The sequence below is a fragment of the Lontra canadensis genome, unplaced genomic scaffold, assembly GCF_010015895.1.
Source record: "Lontra canadensis isolate GAN:19392208 unplaced genomic scaffold, GSC_riverotter_1.0 scaffold108, whole genome shotgun sequence".
NCBI lineage: Eukaryota > Metazoa > Chordata > Mammalia > Carnivora > Mustelidae > Lontra > Lontra canadensis.
Genome location: NW_022631102.1, coordinates 4,432,104 through 4,451,984, shown reverse-complemented (window position 1 = coordinate 4,451,984; position 19,881 = coordinate 4,432,104). Strand labels below are relative to the sequence as shown.

The 19,881-nt window shown below is 44.3% G+C and overlaps 1 protein-coding gene across 3 annotated transcripts in view; it reads left to right on the top strand.

The window, feature by feature from the left end:
* EML1 (EMAP like 1) overlaps positions 1–19,881 on the top strand; it is a 175,122-nt gene that overhangs the window by 85,672 nt on the left and 69,569 nt on the right. For all 3 annotated transcript variants that reach the window (XM_032839534.1, XM_032839535.1, XM_032839536.1), the window contains exon 2: positions 15,391–15,573. In XM_032839534.1, coding sequence (XP_032695425.1) covers positions 15,391–15,573 — 183 coding nt within the window. The remainder of the gene's footprint in view (positions 1–15,390; positions 15,574–19,881) is intronic.

Sequence of the window (19,881 nt, the reverse complement as noted above, 5' to 3'; positions counted from 1 at the left end):
GGGACAGTTACAAGGTCTGCCTCACTTCTGGGAGCCTCTGGGCTGTATGCAGGGCAATTGTAGAGTCCCCTCCTTTGCTGAGCATTTCTGAGCGGCCACTGTGCCTCGCGGTCTGATGCCACGAATGTCTTCAAAGGCCTTGTGTAATATATTTTGTTGGTTCCTTTTAGCCGTTGTGGGTAGAATGACACACATGGTGCTTGTAACTCCATCTCGGCTGGATGCAGAAGTTGATGGCCCTTGAGTAAAAAGTAGGTACATGATATCAATGAAAGGGCAGAGAAAGCATTTTATATATGGAAGACAGCAAAAGAATGTGCAGAGTAGATAGGACTCAGATGTCCTTTGGATTCTGACCTCAGAATGTTGTGACCCCCACTTTTTGATAGGAACCTGAAAGAGAAGACCTAGATTCAGTGAGAACCTAGGCATTTTCAGTTTTAATGTCTTTCATGAGCCAAACCCACCTACTGAATTATCTTGAAGACAGATTGCTTCCTTGTGTGTTTTAGGAGGTTTTATCTTGGAGAACCAATCACATGGCTTTTGCCCTATTCATGGATTTTCACCCATTTAAACTTTGCTTTTCTGGCTTTCATCCCAACAATTGAAGGACAAACTCCCATGCAGGGGACTATTGTGTGAAACAAATGGAAACAGTCCCGTCTGGACAACTGGTGTTAGGGAGAATGGAACCATAAAGTACTTTACATTGGAACATGTAATACTAATGGAAATTAAAGAAAATAAGAAGATAAGATTAGCTTTTATTTTATTCTTTTTATTTTATTTTATTCTATTATTTTTATGTTTATTCTTTTTGCTGAAATGGTTTTTTTTTTTAAGATTTTATTTATTTATTTGACAGACAGAGATCACAAGCAGGCAGGGAGGCAGGCAGAGAGAGAGAGTGGGGGAAGCAGGCTCCCTGCTGAGCAGAGAGCCCGATGCGGGGCTCGATCCCAGGACCCTGGGATCATGACCTGAGCAGAAGGCAGAGGCTTAACCCACTGAGCCACCCAGGCGCCCCTGCTGAAATGTTTTAAAACCATCATATAAAATAAAAAATTATTGAAGTGACCTTTTTAGATACTTTTTTGTTAAGTCCGTTTAGGACCTGACCACATGGTATCTATCTAGAAGTGGACAAATGTGACAGGTGAATATTGTGACAGTCTCCTTCGAAAATAAAATTGAGACGGCAGTTTTAGATCTCTTTCAAGTTCTATGCTATGCTCATGATTTTGTCCACTCTCCCATTCCCCACCTCCATATTTTTAATCCTTCCTTTTGAGGTTGGGATTGGCAATCCTGTGTGATTTAGGGCCCGGGGACTGGCTACACCCTCCTGACCTCCGTGTTCCTCGAACTGCTGGACTTTGGAGTGAAGGCCAATTTTTAAAGCATCATATCTTCATGTCTTCGCTTCATGTCTTCTTGGGGGTTTCTTTTCAGCTCAACCGCAGGATGTCGTTTGCTTTAAAGGTGGAAAGTGGAAAAAAAAGAATTAACAGCCTTAAACTTCTAAGTCTTTTCGTTTCTAGCAGAAACAAGAAACAAAATTACTTGCAAGGTAGGGGTGTGTGCGTGAGTGCGTGCGCACGCCCGTCCATGCATGTAAGTGTGCGTATGTGTTGGGAGCACGTGTGTGTATGTGCCTGTGTGTGGGAGGGGGCACCGGGTATGTGTGTGTGTGTGTGTGTGTGTGTGTGTGGTGTTAATCGTGTTAATCCTTTCAGACATTTCAAGGAGTCTCAGGGCTTCACGGAAAAAGTCTCTGCTGGCTTGATAACTCTGGCTAGGAAAAATGAAATTAGAGTCTCCCTCAAGATAAGTAATTAACCCATTTTCTAAATGCTCAGCTAGAGAATTCCGAGGCTCTTCTTCCTGCGATTGTTCTCACTCGCTCTCTTTGCTTCATTCATTGTTCATGGTTGAAGCCTGGCAGCTCCCCTGAAGTCCTGCTCTCCCACCTTCACCTGCGCGTTGATGCAGATGTGTCTGGTCCTCACAGGACGGCTCCAGCTGAACCCCTCGCCAAGTCTGGGACGGGCCTGGGGCGGGGTGGGGTGGGGGTGGAGGAGGGCTGTGTAATTGCCCTCTCGTCCGTGTTCCTGTATTTCTGTGATGGTTGTTTGTGGGCCCGTCTCCTCTGCTGGACCGAGTGGGCTACAGGTGGGAAGGTCACGGTGTTCGCTGCCTAGGTCTGGCCCGGAAGGATGCTCGGGAGCACTTACCGAACGGGATGGAAAGTCTGTTGGCTTTAAGCTCCGTGTCACTGAAATTCTAACCCTGTCCCATGGTGCCTCTCAGGGTCTTCCGTCTTAGGTGTATTCTTCTGGTCTCCAACACCCTTCTTTCACAACCTAAGACTCCTCAAAGACCTTTATGCCATTGCTCTCCAGATTTCGATAGGCAGGGGCCACAGTTTTGTACAGTCAAGGACTGCTGTAGAAATCTTCCCGGTCAAGGTTACGGATGTTGGCGTGAGCATCCATCAAGACACGTTTATTGACAGAGAGGGTCAGTTCTTGTCATTTTCCAGCGAGCGGTGAATTTCAGAGTCAAAGCTTAGGTGGCGGGTCCAGCCCAGAGCTGAGTAAGACTCGGAGCATCTGACAGACTGAGGCGGACACAGGAGAACCGGGAGTCTGAGAGCAGAGAGAAGGCTGGTGCCCTTTGGCCAGGAGTGGTGGCAGGGCTGCACATCTGACAGCACAGCTGGAATCCACGCCTGGAAATGACGGCACGGGAGAAAGAGGGCACGTGGCTCCTTTACTGACTGTATCTATGTTGCTTTTGCGAGTGGATGCTCTGGAATGACTCAGAGTGTGACCGTCAATCTCACATCACACGGAGCTTTTACAGCAAATCAGTGAGTGAGAAACTGTTACTCCTTAGTGCTTATATGACCTAAAATGCTAACACCTGGTAACGAGATATTTCTCTAAATAGCATTTGTCTAATATTTCAAGAGAGGTAAAACAAAACAAAAATTCTATGTGTATTTTACTTAGTATCATACAAGTCCCCCTGGAATTAATGCTTGTCACTTAGATGGGCAGCGCGTGTGGGGTGAAGAGTAGATGCCCTCCAGCTAGACTTGGGCACCGCTTTCCATCTTTATAAGATTTAAAAGAGACGGATGAGAAACCTGACTTCTCCAACCTCATCTGTGGGACGGGGCTGACACCTGAGTGGGGGAGTGTTGTATGGACGAGAGATAACGCGTCTGAGGTAGAGCGTCTGACAGTAGCAGGTCGGGGAGGAAGGGCAGATGGTGGTGTTTGGGGGCTCTCCTTATTGTTTTAAATAAAGAAAAGAGGGGCGCCTTGGTGGCTCAGTCAGTGAAGCGTCTGCCTTGGGCTCAGGTCATGATCTTCGGGTCCCGGGATCGAGCCCCACGCCGGGCTCTCTGCTCGTCGGGAAGTCTGCTTCTCCCTCTGCCTCTCCCCCTGCTCGTGGTCTTCCCCCCACCTCAAGTAAATAAAATCTTAAAAAAAATTTTTTTTAAATAATTAAAAGAGAGAACATCTCAAGATAAAGGGGACAGATTCAAAGTTGGCCTTTGAAAATTAATAGTCCCCGTTTGACCTCCAGGAACATTACTCGGACACCAGTGACATTACAGAGTAAGAGCCTGTTTCTTTCTACGTAATGAGAGACTCCTATGAATAGGCGACAAAGTGCACTTCCCTTGCCTTTTAAATAGAATTATAAAAGACAAGTTACTGGATCTTTTTGTGCTACTTTTTACTGTCAAGCAGTAATTAAACCTAAAAGTCACATCCAGAGCTGGCTACATGAAGAGCTAGGGCAAGGCAGAGCCACAGGATCCTCTCCCTGCCACTGGAGCCAGGGGTGACTTAGGACCTACCTGGACTTGTGTCCCCTCTTGAAACGCAGAAGCGGGCGTAAGGCGAGGTTCTCATGAGAGTCAAGTCAGAGATGGGGCTGTGGAGGTAATGCTCAGTCCATCCCTGGCCACTCACGGCAGGCTGTCACAGGAGGGCTTGTCTGGGACTCTGCCTTACTTTAGGTCAATGTCGTATTTCCTCAGTTGACCCGAGGTGCAAAAATTGCCCAGTAGCCGTTGTCAGTGCTGACCTCAGTGAAGGCCAGTGTTCACATTTGCTGTTATGAACAGTGGTGCTAGCCACAATGAATGATAGTGATTCTGCCATCGTGTTGAGCATCTGTTTGCCACCATCGTGTTAGAAGTTGGTATAAGCCAACATTTATCTTCACAAGAACTTCCAAAGACAGGTGGCGTTACTGCTGGAGCGGCCAAGTCCTTTGCCAAGACTGCACAGCTAATGAGTGACACACCCGGGTACTGAACCCTGCCCAATTCGATCTCCAAAGCAGTGCTCTTGCTCGGGTCCCGGAGCCCAGGCAGTCCAGAGCAGGATTCACTGAGTGTCAACCTCCCCAAGGTTTGGACCTGGACAGAACGCCGACCCGAGGCTGGGATCCATGGCCCCGAGGGGGTCTGCCGCTAGCCGAGGATACAGGGTGTCCTCTAGAGCAGTTGGCCAGCTCAGACCTCTTCGCCAAGGGCCTCACCCTGCCGTGGGTTGGGTTCTACCGCAGGTTAAATCTTGTCTGTCCCTTGCCTGTTCTGTCAGTTTCTGCAGCCTGATCACGGATGGTTTCCTGATCCCGAGATAAAGGGTCTCTCTGCTTGTCCTGTGTAAACAGATCCCCAGTGACTTCCTGAGGACGTCAGCAGGCACCAAGATTCAACGGCTATTTCCAATTCAGACATAAGTTTAAAAACCCAACAGGTGAAAACGTGAAAAAGTTGGTCTTTTTCAGCCCCTCCCCTGAACTCCACAAAGTGCAACGATGTTGGACAGGAATGCAAAAACTTTGAAAAGAAGATAAAGCGGTTCTGTTGTTAATACTATTTTAATGACATGCGTGGGTAGAATTTAGAGCTACAGGAATGAACGTTATTTTAAAATTCAGAACTCGCTAAGGTGTTACTCATGCTGGATTTGCAATCGAACAAGGTTTGCTCTGGCGGAATGGAGAGGAGCTCTCCCGTCTCCCACTGTGGAATCCTGTGAGATGTCCTGAGGCAGGAAGTGGTTTGTGTTGGTTAGACCAGGCATTGGGTTTCATTTTTCATTATCCCATTCCAGTTTTTTTGCCGGCTGAACTTGAATTTGTAAAGTCATGTGATCAACACTGGCCTTTTTCCATATGCAAGAAGGTTAAGAACTGTGGACAGCTCACGCTGTGGCCAGGGAAGCCTTCCAGTCTGTTCCTGAGAGTAGCCACCCGGGGAGCAGAAGCAGGAAAATTCATTGCAGGTTGCGGGAGGATTTGCAAAGCACGGGGATTAGGTCCCAGGGACAACTTCAGCAAGTCTTGCAAATAGAGGTTCTCTGAAGCAGACCAGACTTTCCTGTTTTTAATCACTTGTATTTGAAGGCAGACATTGAGGTTGGCGGTGGGGGGGCTTGTGCTTTCAGTTTTGGGGTGGTTTTTTTTGGTAAAATATTAAAATTCCATTTTTTTTCTTACACACATTTGGCAGCATAATTAAAATAGGATCTGATTTGTGCACTTCCATGAAAGGCATCTACAGAGCTAACGGAGGCCACAGTGGTGCCATTTTGCATTGCGAATGTTTAGAACTTGGGCCAGGCCTGCCTTGCCCGCCTCGGAATGCCGTCATAGGTATAATATCGGCTGGACAGTGCGAGGTGGGGTGAAACCAGCCGACTTAGTCCGTTTCGGTGCCGTACTCGCGCCCACAGCCAGCGCGCACCGTCTCTCACACCTGCTGTCTACTCAGACAACCGCCAAGTCATAGAAATGCACAGGTCCATATGCCAGATTCTTTTGTGACTTAGAAAACACACACTATTAATCAGACACTAATTTCTAATTAATTTTCCAGTGCTATTTTGCATAACAGCGTTCAGACAACACACATAGGAATTTTGAAGGAAATGTTACACTCAACTTCAGTGATTTTTATTGGTAATAATAATGAACACTAACAACAACAGTAACCCGATTGTAGCTTGCCTTTATAAAGCATTTACCATATGCAAAAATACATCCCAAGTGCTCTACGTGCATTAACTAATTTGAATAGTACAACAACCCGCGAAAGTACATCACTGTTGTTGTCCCTGTTTTACAAATGGGGAAACTGAGGCACACAGAGATTAAATAATTTGCCCCAGGTCACACAGCTAGTAAGTAGCAGGGCTGGGATCTGACCCCAGGCGACCCCACCATCCAGAGTCCACGCTGTCCATGACCAGAGTATATCCCCCCTCCTACAAGTACTCTCCAACACTAACTTGCTCTACGATGGCTTCTCCCAGCCCATAGATCTTTCCCTGCCTTCTTTCTGAGGCTGGAGACCTTCCCACTTAGGTCTGTCATGGCCCAGGCCCCCGTGTGACACCTGCTACACAGGCTTGTCCTCCTTTGTTTTATTCACACGTTAAAAGATTTTATTCAGCTGTTTCCTGCTTCTCTGGAGGAGGATGCCTTTGTGTCTCCCCTCATCTCCCCTCCATTTGGCTTGGCTTGATCAAGTGGGGCTTTCTTGCTTTCCCATCCAGGTCACAGGATGGATGGAGGAATCACAAGAAGTTATGTAGAACTTGAGGATGGTCTCTTGCCAGTGAGCAGCAAGTATTCCATTTGGAATATTTCTTTGCTGAGATCTCGAGGGATGAAAGCGACCAACCTTCACAAGCCAAGTACCAGCAAAGCCAATGGGCAGACTTGATCTCCCTTGCACTCTCAAAAAGTTATTAAGTTTTTTGTGTTAACATCCAACAAATCTGCTTTTTGGAGATAGTTCTATGTATTTTGACACAGAATAGAGCTCTGTAATTACCGCCACTGTCAGGATTCAGAACATTTCCATCTTTCCCCAAAACTTGCTAGTGCCAGGCCCCATCCCAAGTCTTGGCAGCCCCAATCTGTGCTCCCTCGCTGTAGTTTTGTCTTTTAAAGAATGTCATGTGGTGCAGTGATACAGTGTCACCTTCAGGGACTGCTTCCGTCACACAGCGTAGCGAGTGGTCCACCCAGACCCCGGTATCAGTAGTTCCTTCCTGTTTATTACTCCGTTCACTGTTCCCAGTTTTCACCAAGTATGAATAGAGACGCTCTCAACTTCGGTGTGCAGGGGTTCATTTCTCTAGTAAGTGCTTGGGGATTGCTGGGTCCCCAGCTAGGTGTGGGTTTAACTTTAAAAGGAACTGCCAACCTGCTCTCCCGAGTGAGCTACCACCTTACGTGTCCACCAGGGACCTAAGAGAGGTTCTGTGCCCCGTATTCTGGCTGCATCTGGTTTGACCGGTGTTTAGTATTTTAGCCATTCTAGGAGCTGTGCAGGGACACCTCATTGTGGTTTGAGTTTGCATTCTTCCCATGGCCGGGAACACTGAGCACCATTTTCATGTGCCTGTTTGCCACTTGGTGAAGGGTCTGTTCAACTCTTTTGCCTATTTATTATTTATTATTAAATTGGGGTGTTTGTTTTCTTTCTGCTGGATTTTTTTTTTTAAGATTTTATTTATTTATTTAACACAGAGAGAGATCACAGGTAGGCAGAGAGGCAGGCAGAGAGAGAGAGGGGGAAGCAGGCCTCCCGCCGAGCAGAAAGCCCGACGCGGGGCTCGATCCCAGGACCCTGAGATCATGACCCGAGCTGAAGGCAGAGGCCTAACCCACTGAGCCACCCAGGCACCCCCTTTCTGCTGGATTTTTAAAGTTATTTTTATGTCTCCATCCATCTACACAGACAGAAAAAAACAAAGACATTCTCACCAGTGTTCCCAACTGAAACATACGACTCCTCCTTTAGGAGTGTAGAGATCGGAGTTTGTAGTTCTTGGAGGGTGAGGAGTGTGTGTGAACTTCATTCGCAAACTCATACCTCAAGTTTGGTTTCTTTAGACAGATAGGTCTGTACATATTTTTAAAGACTTGTACAGTGTTTTCTTTGTAAGATCTTAGCAGTCCTAAGCGCACGTGAATGCTTGATGAGTTCTATGGTTGTGAGGAACTCTTGGGAGTGCCGTACACACACTTGAACAGTATTTCTGTGTATGAAACAAGGATCTGTTACCCAGAATGTTGACAGAACCTGAATTTAGGGGCATGGCAGATTTATATCCAGTAAGCAGAAACTACAAAGTGGTAGACTTCAATTTCAAAGGCCATGATTATCTGAGTACTCACTATGCTTCCCTGTTTCCATGTTTTTGTTCCAAGTATTTCCATTGCCTGAACACTGTTCTTCTTGATTTCCATGTAGATGATTTTGTCCATCAAGGCCAACCCCTACTGGCTCCTGTTTTCCCAGATAGATTCAATATCCCCTTCTCTATGTTCACTTGCCACTTTATATATTTCTCAGTTATATAATTATTACATAATTATATATATATTAGTTATATATTATATAATTATTATAATTATATGATTATCAAATTGTCTTAGACATTAGTGGACATGTGTCTTCTCTACTACACAAAGAGCTTTTGAAGGATAATAACTATGTTAATCCAATCATCTTCATATCCCCAGCAACTAATTTGATGCCTGCTTCATAAGAGATACCAATTTACCCTGCTATCCATTCATTTACCAAGTATCTATTGAGTTCCTAAGAGGTGCTACATAGTGGGAAGACAGCAGTGGACCAGCAGAAAAAATTTCTGCTGTTATGGAGCTTATGTTTTACTGATGTTTTCAGAGAGCTGGCTTCTGATTTCATTTATTTTCTTCATTGTCCATATTGTATTCCATTGATTTCATCTTGTTATTTCCCTTCTTTCTGCTTGATTTTGTTTTAATTTGCTCATCTTTTTCTAGTTACTTAATGTAAAAGCTGAGAATCATTGATTTGAGAATGCTCTTCTTTCCTAATAAGGAGATTTTAAAGCTATGAATTTTCCTCAAAGACCTGCTTTGCTGCAACCTACACATTTTGGTGTGTTACATTTTCACTATCATTCAATTAAAAATATTTTCTAATTTCTCCTGTGATGTTGTCTTTGACTTAATGATTATTTAGAAGTGTGTTGTTTGGGGTGCCTGGGTGGCTTAGTCAGTTGGGCATCTGACTTTTGACTTTGGCTCAGGTCATGATCCCAGGGTTGTGGGATACATTCCTGTATCGGGCTCTACACTCAGCAGGTGGCTACATTGAGCAGGAGTCTCCCTCTGCTCCTCCCCAACTCATGCTCATTCTCTCTCTCTCTCAAATAAGTAAATGAATGAATAAATCTTTTTTTTTTTAAGTGTGTAGTTTATAAGTAGTAGCAGTTTTCATGGTTCTCTTACTGTTTTCAATTTCTAACTTAATGCCGCAGTGGTCAAGAAACATACTCTTTTAGTCTTTAACTTCATTCAGGTCTGTTTTTTGGGCCCAGAACACAATGTGTCCCAGTAAATATACCATGTGCACTGCCATTGTTGAGTGTAGCTTTCCATACTATCCAGGAAGTCAGACTGGTTTATAATGCTGTTCAAACTTTCTATTTCTTTACTGATTTCTTAAAGTAATTGTTCTATCAGCTGCAGAGAGAGGAGGGATAAAATCTTTAGGAATAATTGTGGGATTGCCTATTTCCCACTTTAATTCTGTCTGTTTTTGTTGCATGTGTTTTAAAACTCTATTATTATGGTTGTCTTATCTTTTTGATAAATTGATCCTTTTTGATTATGAAATGGGCCTCTTTATCTCTGGTAGTACAATTTTTTGGTATCTGTTTTATCTGATTATCAATATTGGCACTCTAGCCTTCTTATGCTTACTATTTGCATGCTGTGTCCTTTTTTCTATTCATTTCTTTCAACCTGTGTCTTTGTATTTAAAGTGTGTATCTTGGGTGCCTGGGTGGCTCAGTGGGTTAAGCCTCTGCCTTCGGCTCAGGTCATGATCTCAGGGTCCTGGGATCGACTCCTGGATTGGGCCTTCTGCTCGGCAGGGAGCCTGCTTCCCTCTCTCTCTCTGCCTGCCTCTCTGCCTACTTGTGATCTCTCTCTGTCAAATAAATAAATAAAATCCTTTAAAAAAAGTGTGTATCTAGCATATAGTTAGATCTTACCTTTTTTCCCCTGACATTCTTGGACTTTGAATTGTTAATGTGTTGGTTTTCTTTTTTTCTTTCTTTCTTTTTTTAATTAATTATTTTTAAAAGCTTTTATTTATTTATTTGATAGAGAGATAGAGAGCACAAGTAGGCAAGGTAGCAGGCAGAGAGAGAGAGGGAGAAGCAGGTTCCCCGCTGAGCAGGGAGCCCAATGTGAGGCTTGATCCCAGGACCCTGGGATCATGACCCAAGCCAAAGGTAGCCACTTAATTGACTGAGCTACCCAGGTGCCCCATTTATTGATTTTAGAGAGAGATGAGCATGGAGGTGGGGGAGGGCAGAGGGAGAGAGAGAGCGAATCTCGAGCAGACTCCCTGCTGAGCATGGAGCCTGAGACAGGGATCAATCCCAGGACTCTGAGATCATGACCTGAGCCAAAAAATCAAGAGTTAGACTCAACCAGCTGAGCCACCGAGACACCCCTTAATTGATGTGTTTAATGCAATTATTACTTTAATGTACCATTTAATGTAATTATTGCTATAATAAGTTTACATTTCTCTTTCTCCTTTTTCCCCCTATTTGTTTACTTTCTGTTCCTCTCTCCCTTTTCCCTCCTTCTTTTGGATTATTTGAATATAGAATTTCAATTTAATATTTCTGTTGGTTTTTTTTTTTAGCTATCCTTATTTATTATTCTCTAGTAGTTCTCTAGAGATTACAATATACATCTTTAACTTTTCACAGTTGATAATGTATACTGTTATACTATTATTACTGTTAAAATCTTATGTAAAATATTAAAGCCTTATAGACCCATACCTTCCCCATCCTTTATGTTATGGTAGTTATATATATTACACGTACACCCCTCATGAATCCTAGCAGACAATGTTATAACTTTCATCTTCAGCATTTTAGTGATTTATAAGAACATTAGCAAGTAACGCAAAAAGGAAAAAAAGTCTTGAACTCACTCAGATATTTATCATTTCCAGGGCTCTTCATTCTTTCCTGACTATCTGAGTTTCTCTCCTATATAATCTCCCTTTACCCTGAAGAACTTCCTTTGGTACTTCTTGCAATGTTGATCTGCTGGCAATGAATTCTTTCAGTTTTCCTTTATTTATTTATTTATTTATTTATTTATTTTTGCATTCACTGTTGGAGGATATTTTTGCTGGTTATAGAATTTTGGATTGAATTTTCTTCATTCAGTACTCTATTTTTTTTTTAAAGATTTTATTTATTTCAGACAGAGAGAGAGAGAATGTGTATAAGCAGAGGGGAGGGGCAGAGACAGAGACAGAAGCAGACACCCTGCTGAGCAGGGAGCTCAACGTGGGACTCAATCCCAGGACCCAAGCCAAAGGCAGACATTTAACCAGCTGAGCCACCCAGGCGTCCCCATTCAGTACTTTAGAGATGTTCTACGTCTTCTAGTCTGCATGGTCCTTCTCCAGCATAAACTATGCCCATTTGCTCTTGCTGCTTTCAGTAAGTGTGTTACATCTGGTTTTCAGCAGTTTGTGCAATACCTGGAGGTGGGGTTCTTGTGTTTATTTTGCTTTGTGTTTGTTTAGCATTTTGTTGTTTTACATTTCTGTCTTTCATCAAATTTAGGATATTTGGAGCCTTTATATTTTAGATATTTTTTCCTGCTTCATTCTCTTGATATTCTAATGTAATATATGTTGGACTATTTGAGACCATCTAACAAATCCCCAAGGGACTCAGTTAATTTTTTTTTCTCAGTTCTTTTCTCTGTGTTTTTCACCCTGGAGAGGTCCTCTCCTCAGTCTCAGGCTTACTTGTATTTCCTCCGTCATGTCTATGCAGCTGCATCCAATCAGCGAATTCTCTACTCCAAAAATTGTGTTTTTCAGTTCTAGAATTTCCATTTGGTTCATTTTTTTTTATTGTTTCTGTTTCACTGCCAATGCTTCCCACTTCTCTGCTGAAGTTTTCATTCATTGGAAATATCTCATTTTCCTTATCTGTTAGTTCCAATATTTTGTTCGTTTTGGAGTCGGACTCAATCTATTTTCTTTCCTCTTGAGACTATGTTCCATTTCTTGATTCTTAGAATGTTGAGCAATTTTGGATCATATCCTGGATATTACAAATCTTAAGTTGTGGGGATTTTATCTTCTATTATTTTCCTCTGAGAAGTGTTCTTCCCTTTGTCTTGGTGGCTGTGTTCCTTGGCTAGACTTGAACTGCACACTGCTTCTTGGGCTGTGCCTCCCATCTGAGTTCTGCTCTTCTGCTGTGAGGGACGGTGCTTGAGTCTGTTCCATGTGGGTGTGATTCCTGGGTCAGCCCGAGCTCAGATAGAAAGAATTTGGGAATCCCCCTCTGGTGTCTTCCCTTCTGGAATTTCCCCTCTCCTCAGTGTTCACAGGTTTTGGACTTCACTTCTTGGTTTTCTTCAGACAAAATGGCTGCAGGGTTTCCCACATATACTCCCACCCCTGCCATGTACTGCTTAGATCTGGCTAGAAGCCACACAAAAGGGATTTACTTGTTTATTTTTCAAAGTGAGTGTGAACTCCCCATCAGAGTCTACATACCTGTGTCTCCTCTCTAGTACTTTCAGGTAGTTTTTTGGGTTTGGTTTTGTTTGGTTTGATTTGGTTTGGTGGTTGTTGTTTAATTTCCAGGCTTAAAATTGCCCTCTGTGAGCAGGAGGGCAGGTGGTGCTGTCCATAAAGGGTCTGTCATGCCTAGAGGCAGAAGCAACTCCATGATGCTTACGTTTTAGTCAGGGGACAGGAGATAAGCTAATGAGAGCACAGTAATGTTGTAGAAGAAATAAATTAGGTTGAGGTGATCCAAGGACTGACCTTAGTTTAGGTCGTTAGGAAGGTCTCTGAAGAGCTCCAGTTGAACTGACACCTAAAGAACAGAAGAATTTGGTCCTGCAAAGGGCCTGCTGAGAAGTGTTTCAAGTAGGGGCGCCTGGGTGGCTCAGTCCATTGAGCGTCCAACTCTTGATCTGAGCTCAGGTCGTGATCTCAGGGTTATGAGATCGAGCCCTGCATCAGGCTCTGTGCTAGGCATAGAGTCTGCTTAAGATTCTCTCTCTCCCACTCCCTCTGCCCCTCCCCTGCCTCTCTCTCTCTCTCTCTCTCTCTCTCTCTCAAAAATAAATAAATAAATAAATAAATAAATAAATAAATATTTAAAAGAAAAGGAAAAGGAAAGACAAGGGGGGAAAAAAAGAGAGAAAAAGAAATGTTTCAAGTAAAGGCAACAGCAGATACCGAAGCTGTTAGGGCAGTTGCGAGAGGCCAGTGTGACCAAAGCACAGAGGGTGAAAGGAGGAATGGCATGAAATGAATTCCAGAGGCAAAGAGACTGTGTGGAACCGGGGAGGCCCTGATAAGGAACTGGCAATTAATGGTTCAATGCGATAGACTAGGATGGCTACCGCCACAGGGGGATGCTTACCAAGCAGATCTGACCCCTCGTGTTTCTTTGTCCGAATAGCCAGACCTTAGCAGGCATGACTGGTAAATAGTGTAGTCTTGTGTTTTTTCGTTTTTAACAACGTAAAACAATTTTATTTATAGGGTCTTAGATTCTGCATTGCGGCTAACTTTTGTAACGTTACCATCTATCGTGTTTTGACTGAATAACAAGATTACCCCTAATTATCTGAAGAGGCTATTAAAGTACTTCTTCCTTTTCCTACTACATGTCAGCATGAGGCCAAATTTTCTTTATATATTCCAACCAAATTAACATATCACAGCAGATTGAATGCAGAAACACATCCAGTTATTTTCTAATAAGTCAGACATTAAAGAACATTTTTAGATATTCAAAATGTCAATCTTTTTAAAAACTATTTTTGTTTTTAAAAACTCAACAATTGGGGTGCCTGGGTGGCTCAGTGGATTGAAGCCTCTGCTTGGGATTCAAGCCTTCAGCTTGGGTCATGATCCCAGGGTCCTGGGATCGAGCCCCACACCGGGCTCTCTGCTCAGCAGGGAGCCTGCTTCCCCCCCTCTCTCTCTGGCTGCCTCTCTGCCTACTTGCGATCTCTGTCTCTCAAATAAATAAATAAAATCTTAAAAAAAAAAAAAACCTCAACAATTTTCCATACAAACGTGCTATTGAACATGTCATGCTTTTGCCATTTTTAAATAGGTCATGATTAAATATTTATAAAATGCCTGTTTTAATTTTCAATACGGTAGATATTGATGGACAGAATTCACACAAACAGACGCTGTTTGTGGTCCTCAGTAATTGTTACTAATATACATGAATCCTGAAACCAAAGCAGTTGGTAACTGCTATGTTAAAGCTATGTTACCTGGGAAAGATAATACATTAGTTACATAGTGAAATCAGGCAGAAAGGCTTTTTTTTTTTTTCAAATTTTTATTTAAATTCTGGTTAGTTAACATACAGTGCGTAATATTGGTTTCAGGAGGCAGCGTAGTTGTATGATTGTCGGACCACCCCATCTGCTGGCATCGACGGCTCGAAAGCTAGAAGGCCATGCAGTGGATTTCTGCAGCATGTGCCAAGTTGAAGTGGGTGACCCTAGCCGCCCCCCCTGCCCCCACCCCTGAGGTATCTGATGTCATGGGAAAGAAAATACATTGCTTTGTATCTATAATAATATAATGACCAATAAAAGCACAACTAAGGGCGCCTGGGTGACCCAGTCAGTTAAGCATCTGCCTTCGGCTCAGGTCATTATCCCAGGGTCCTGGGACCAAGCCCCGAGTCAGGCTCCCTGCTCAGTGGGAGTCTGCTTCTCTGCCTGACCCTCCCCACTACTTGTGCTCTCTGTCCCTCTCTGTCTGAAACAAATAAATAAAATCTTTAAAAAAAAAAAAAAACAGGGGCGCCTGGGTGGCTCAGTGGGTTAAAGCCTCTGCCTTCGGCTCAGGTCATGATCTCAGGGTCCTGGGATCGAGCCCCGCATCGGGCTCTCTGCTCAGCAAGGAGCCTGCTTCCCTTCATCTCTCTCTGCCTGCCTCTCTGCCTACTTGTGATCTCTGTCTGTCAAATAAATAAATAAAAATCTTAAAAAATAAAACAAAAAAAACAAAAAAAACAAAAACCCACAGCTAGAAAGAAATGAAAAGCACAAGCAGAACGAAAAAGACCATAGCAGAATGAGGGGTCGTAGTTCTGGGTAGTCGTGCTGTCCCACGGTTTCTGCGTCAGAGCAGCTGCCTTCCGTTGGTAAATACGGTTATGCTTTAGCCGCGTGTGTGCTCACAGGTGTCGGTCTGATTTCTCTGGGGAGCACTAAAGAGTCCCTGCTTCCTCTCCTTTGGTTTAGATGACAGCGCCTCGGCTGCCAGCAGCATGGAGGTGACAGACCGCATTGCCTCCCTGGAGCAGCGTGTCCAGATGCAAGAAGACGACATCCAGCTGCTCAAATCAGCGCTGGCGGACGTGGTTCGGCGGCTCAACATCACGGAGGAGCAGCAGGCTCTGCTGAACAGGAAAGGACCTACCAAAGGTGGGCATTTTCGGTGCGCAGAGCAGCGGACACTTGGGCTGGAGCAGGGGCTCGTCCCTAGCGGACACACGCGGTTTTCAGCAGCGCCGGAGACGGGAGACCAGAACATCGACGAGCTGGTCTCAGGGCTGCCAGAGCCCTCCCACGAGGCGGGACGGGGTTCCTTTGGCTGGAAGTCAGTGAGCTGTTCAGCCCAGGGCTGTACACGCGTGGGTGATCAGGAAAGGCTTGGAACCACCCGCAGTGGACGGCTGGGAGCAACCACTGACAAGTTCAGGTTGGGAGTACGTTGCGAGGCAGAACCTAGAACCAAAAAACCCCACAATCCTTTGGGCTTCCCAGAGGCTGTTCCCCCTAGAAACTTCTCAACGGCTCTGCTTTCTTTCTCTGTGCTCAGCTTGTCTGCTACCATTCAGTTCAGCCCAGCCAATGGCTAAATATCCTACGCCACAGCCAAGCTCGGAGCCGAGGCCTGGGGGCCCAGAGGGCAGGCCCTTCCCTGAGGAGTTTAGAACCCGCAAGGAGTTTAGAACATCACCCCCTGCCCCCACTTGGAGCTCGTACGCTCCTCCCGGGCACAGCCTCCTGTTCCTTTCGAACCTCCGGCTCTGCTGTCCAGGAGAACGGAGCCTGCCACAGAATCCAGTACCTAGTGGGTTTCCGGCAAATTCAAACCATCATTTCATTTCCCCGTGGCGTGTGTGTGTGTGTGTGAGAGAGAAACATAAAAAAAGCAATATTTGTGTTTGAAGTAACTTTGTAGTGACCCTCTTCTTAAAATTTGGAAGTACAATGTCTCATAAAAGCTTCTGTCCTGCTAGTCAGTCAGTGCTCTGATGTCTGCTTGCAACACACATCCACTGCTCATCGTCTGTTCCTCATGGCTCACTTTAGAAAACAGAATGCATCGTGGCTTAAATTCCTTTGATTAAAACATTTGAGATCACACTGGCATCTAAATGTCCCTTTAAAATTAGCTTTTTTTTTTTTTTTGGTTGTTTGGATTTAACAAATTATTTCACAGTTACCATGTTTTTCTTGGAGTCAGGAGAGGGTACTGTCTGATGGTGCATATGTTACTTTTTTCTCAAGCACTTGGCTACGTTTCACATCTCCATGGAAAGAAATCTATTTCTTTGTCCTTCTGGGTAATTATCACCAGCTTGATGAAGAGATATGTGCTGGGCAATGTCTCCAGATTTCCGTAATTTTATTTTTATCTGAGTATGGTGGACGCACAATGTGGCATTAGTTTCGGGTTTACAACATAGTGATTTAGTATCTCTGTATGCTGTGTTCACTACAAGTGTAGCCATCTGTTACCATGTAACACTACCTCTTGAAAAACCCTTTTATTTATTTATTTATTTAAAAGATTTTACTTATTTGAGAGACAGAACGCAAGCTAGGGGCAGGGCGGGGGGCAGAAGGAGAGGGAGAAGCAGGCTCCCCACTGGGGTTTGATGAGGACCCCAAGATCAGGACCTGGGCTGAAGTCAGATGCTTAACTGAATGAGCCACCCAGGTGCCCCTTGAATAATCCTTTTAAATCATGTTTTTTTTCTTCCTGCTAAGTTAGAGTGATCAGGGTATTCTAAACAGAAAGCAGGTTATTTTAGGAATTCCCGACCTGCTTAGCTTTCCAAAAATAAAACCCTAAAGGGTATATTCAAAATTGTTGCTTCCCATAAAGCATCAGACTTCCAAAAGTTCTGTTTTGTTTGTTTGTTTTTGTTTTAGTTCGGGAAAAAATAATACAAGAGACCTACCGAGGAGTTTTCTTCTTTTGATTAAGAGTAAAGTTTGGTTTTTATAAAAGTTCATCTAAGAGAGTAATTTGTTTTCATAGTGAGCTCTATTTCTGTATAAGATTCTCTTCACGAGTAAAAGTAAATCAGAGCATACTAGCCAGGGGGTCACCCCCAAGAGATAGAACAAAGATAAGAGTGCAGTGGGCCAGTTTCCCCTAAGCAGGTGATTGCAGGACAGGGAAGCGGGGGCCTGTCCAAAGCTCTGGGTCCCGGCTTCCCTTCCGCGGGAAGCCGTGGGGGTGCCTGTGCACCTCTAGCTGGAGAGCTGTCCTCAGTAGCCACGTCTCAGTTGGGGGATCAGACAAGATGGATCGGAAGCAAACTTCCTTTGGTTGTAAAAGGCCCCATTATTTTTATTCTCACACTCTCCATTATTTTGGCCTGCCGTCCCCATACAGACTTGAAGAAGACGGGACACACGGCATGTGAACGAACTGGTCAGAAGCTTCGGGTTCGGCGTTTCGAGCTCTGGGTGCACATCTCTGGGCTGTTTGCCTGTGGCAGGAACGGCTGTGCCACCCTGGGGGCGGGGAGCTTTCAAAGTGCTCAGCGGGGTCCGGCTCCGAGACAGCCCGGGCTGGGTGCCGGGTCCGCACCATAGCCGCAGTGTGGCCTGCAAGGCCGTCCGTCATGATTCTAATCTCTTTCTGTGACAGAACTTCACTTATGTCAAGAAAGTTCTGTGACCTTTTAGCTTTGACTTACTTTATTATTCTTCGTGGGGCTTCACTCGCGTAACAGTGAGAACTACAGTCTCGGGCAAGTAATCACGGTCAGATCAAGTTCATGGCTTCCCGAGACGGGGGGCAGACTGTGGCCAACCCAGCCGATGCCGGGCCTGTGCACGTGGAGTTTACACAGGGGGGTACGTCGCGGACCACTCTGCTTTGACAACATTCTCCTGCCCCTGGGATTTTTAACCAGTGATACTGCCCTGGATCTCAGGAGGTGCTCAGTCTCTACCTGAGCTCCCCAAATTTCGCTATTCTTCTTCTCTTTTGCCTTTTTTTTTTTTTTTTTTTTTTTTAATATTAAGGGCCGCTTACCCTGTACTCCGGAGAACCTCAGCCTGCGAAGTTTGCTTTCTTTATGTTCAATGGACTCTCAGATGGGGACATTTGGCATTTTTTAATTATGCTGAGCTTGGGTATAGTCAGAAAAGGGAATCAGCTGGTTGGTGAAGGCACATATTTTTAAAAATTCTTGGCAATATTAAAGTTTTTTCAGTGTTGTGGTTGGAGCAGGGGCAATCCTCGCTCCTTACCAGCAGTGAGAAAGACCCCCTTATAGGTGCTCTTGTGAGTAAAAGTCCAGGAGAGCTTCATGAGTTAGAGTTCACGGCCACATCATGCTATTGGGGGATAAATGGGTAGAAAGGAATGGAAGGAGTGCGAGCTCCCAGGGCATGGCTAGAAAACCACAGCCCTTCCTTCCTATGGCGTCATCGTTAAGAACGTCTGTGTTATTGGTAACAACAAGGAAAGTGCCTGTACTTTGCATGAAGAGTCAAGGGCAAGTTATAAAAATGTGTACGTGGCATAATTCAAGTAAATAGTTAAAATCTGTGCAAAAAGACAGAAAAGAACTGTGCCAAGAGTTCATTGATGGCTTGTTTGTTTTCCTGAGTGGCAGGATTGTGATTGCTTTTCTCTTTTTATATCTTTTAGTTGGTTTCTAAATATTCTTTGGTGTAATAAGCAGAAGAAATTTGTGTTTTAAAAATGACTCCTTTCTGGGGCACCTGGGTGGCTCAGTCAGTTAAGCATCTCCCTTTGACTCAGGTCATGATCCTGGGGTCCTGGGATCAAGGCCACCGGGAAGTCTGTTTCTCCCTCTGCCTCTTACCCCGCTTTTGTGCTCCCTGTCTCTCTCAAATAAATAAAATAAATTAAAAATAAATTTAAAAATAAAGATTACTCCTTTCTTACTCCTGATGCTGATCTTCACTGCGCTGAGAACAACAGCAGGGCTCAGGGCAAATGTCCTGAGGCCAGCGTTGGCTCACGCGTGTTTTCAAGAAGACAAGGAATTGTGGTTTGGAGTTAAATTCATAATAAGCCATTATATACATGCATGGCTAATTTCCATTTCAGTGCTAGGGGAGTGCTATAAGATTTCACTGTAAAATGTAGATTAAAATATAGTCACTGTCCCATGTATCTGGGATTGTCCACTTTGTTAGGCATTAACTAGCAAGTAATTCCAATTTTCATTTTACATTTTGCTTGTGGGTGCAGACCATAATCTGGAAGCTTGCCTTCTGTAAACTTTAACATACCTTTTGCAGCCTTTTTTATTGGTTATATTCTGAGCCCCATTAATTAACAGATCAGAGAATTACTAAGTAGAACCAAAACTTTCTGGTAGAGACGCTCATATGCACGTGGGTCCTGCTGTTCTGGGACATCAAGACCTTCCGGTGTCAGGACTTAGCCCCTGAGGCCACTGCTAAAAGCAGCCTGCAGCTCACCTTTCAGTAGCCTCTGCTACCCTGATG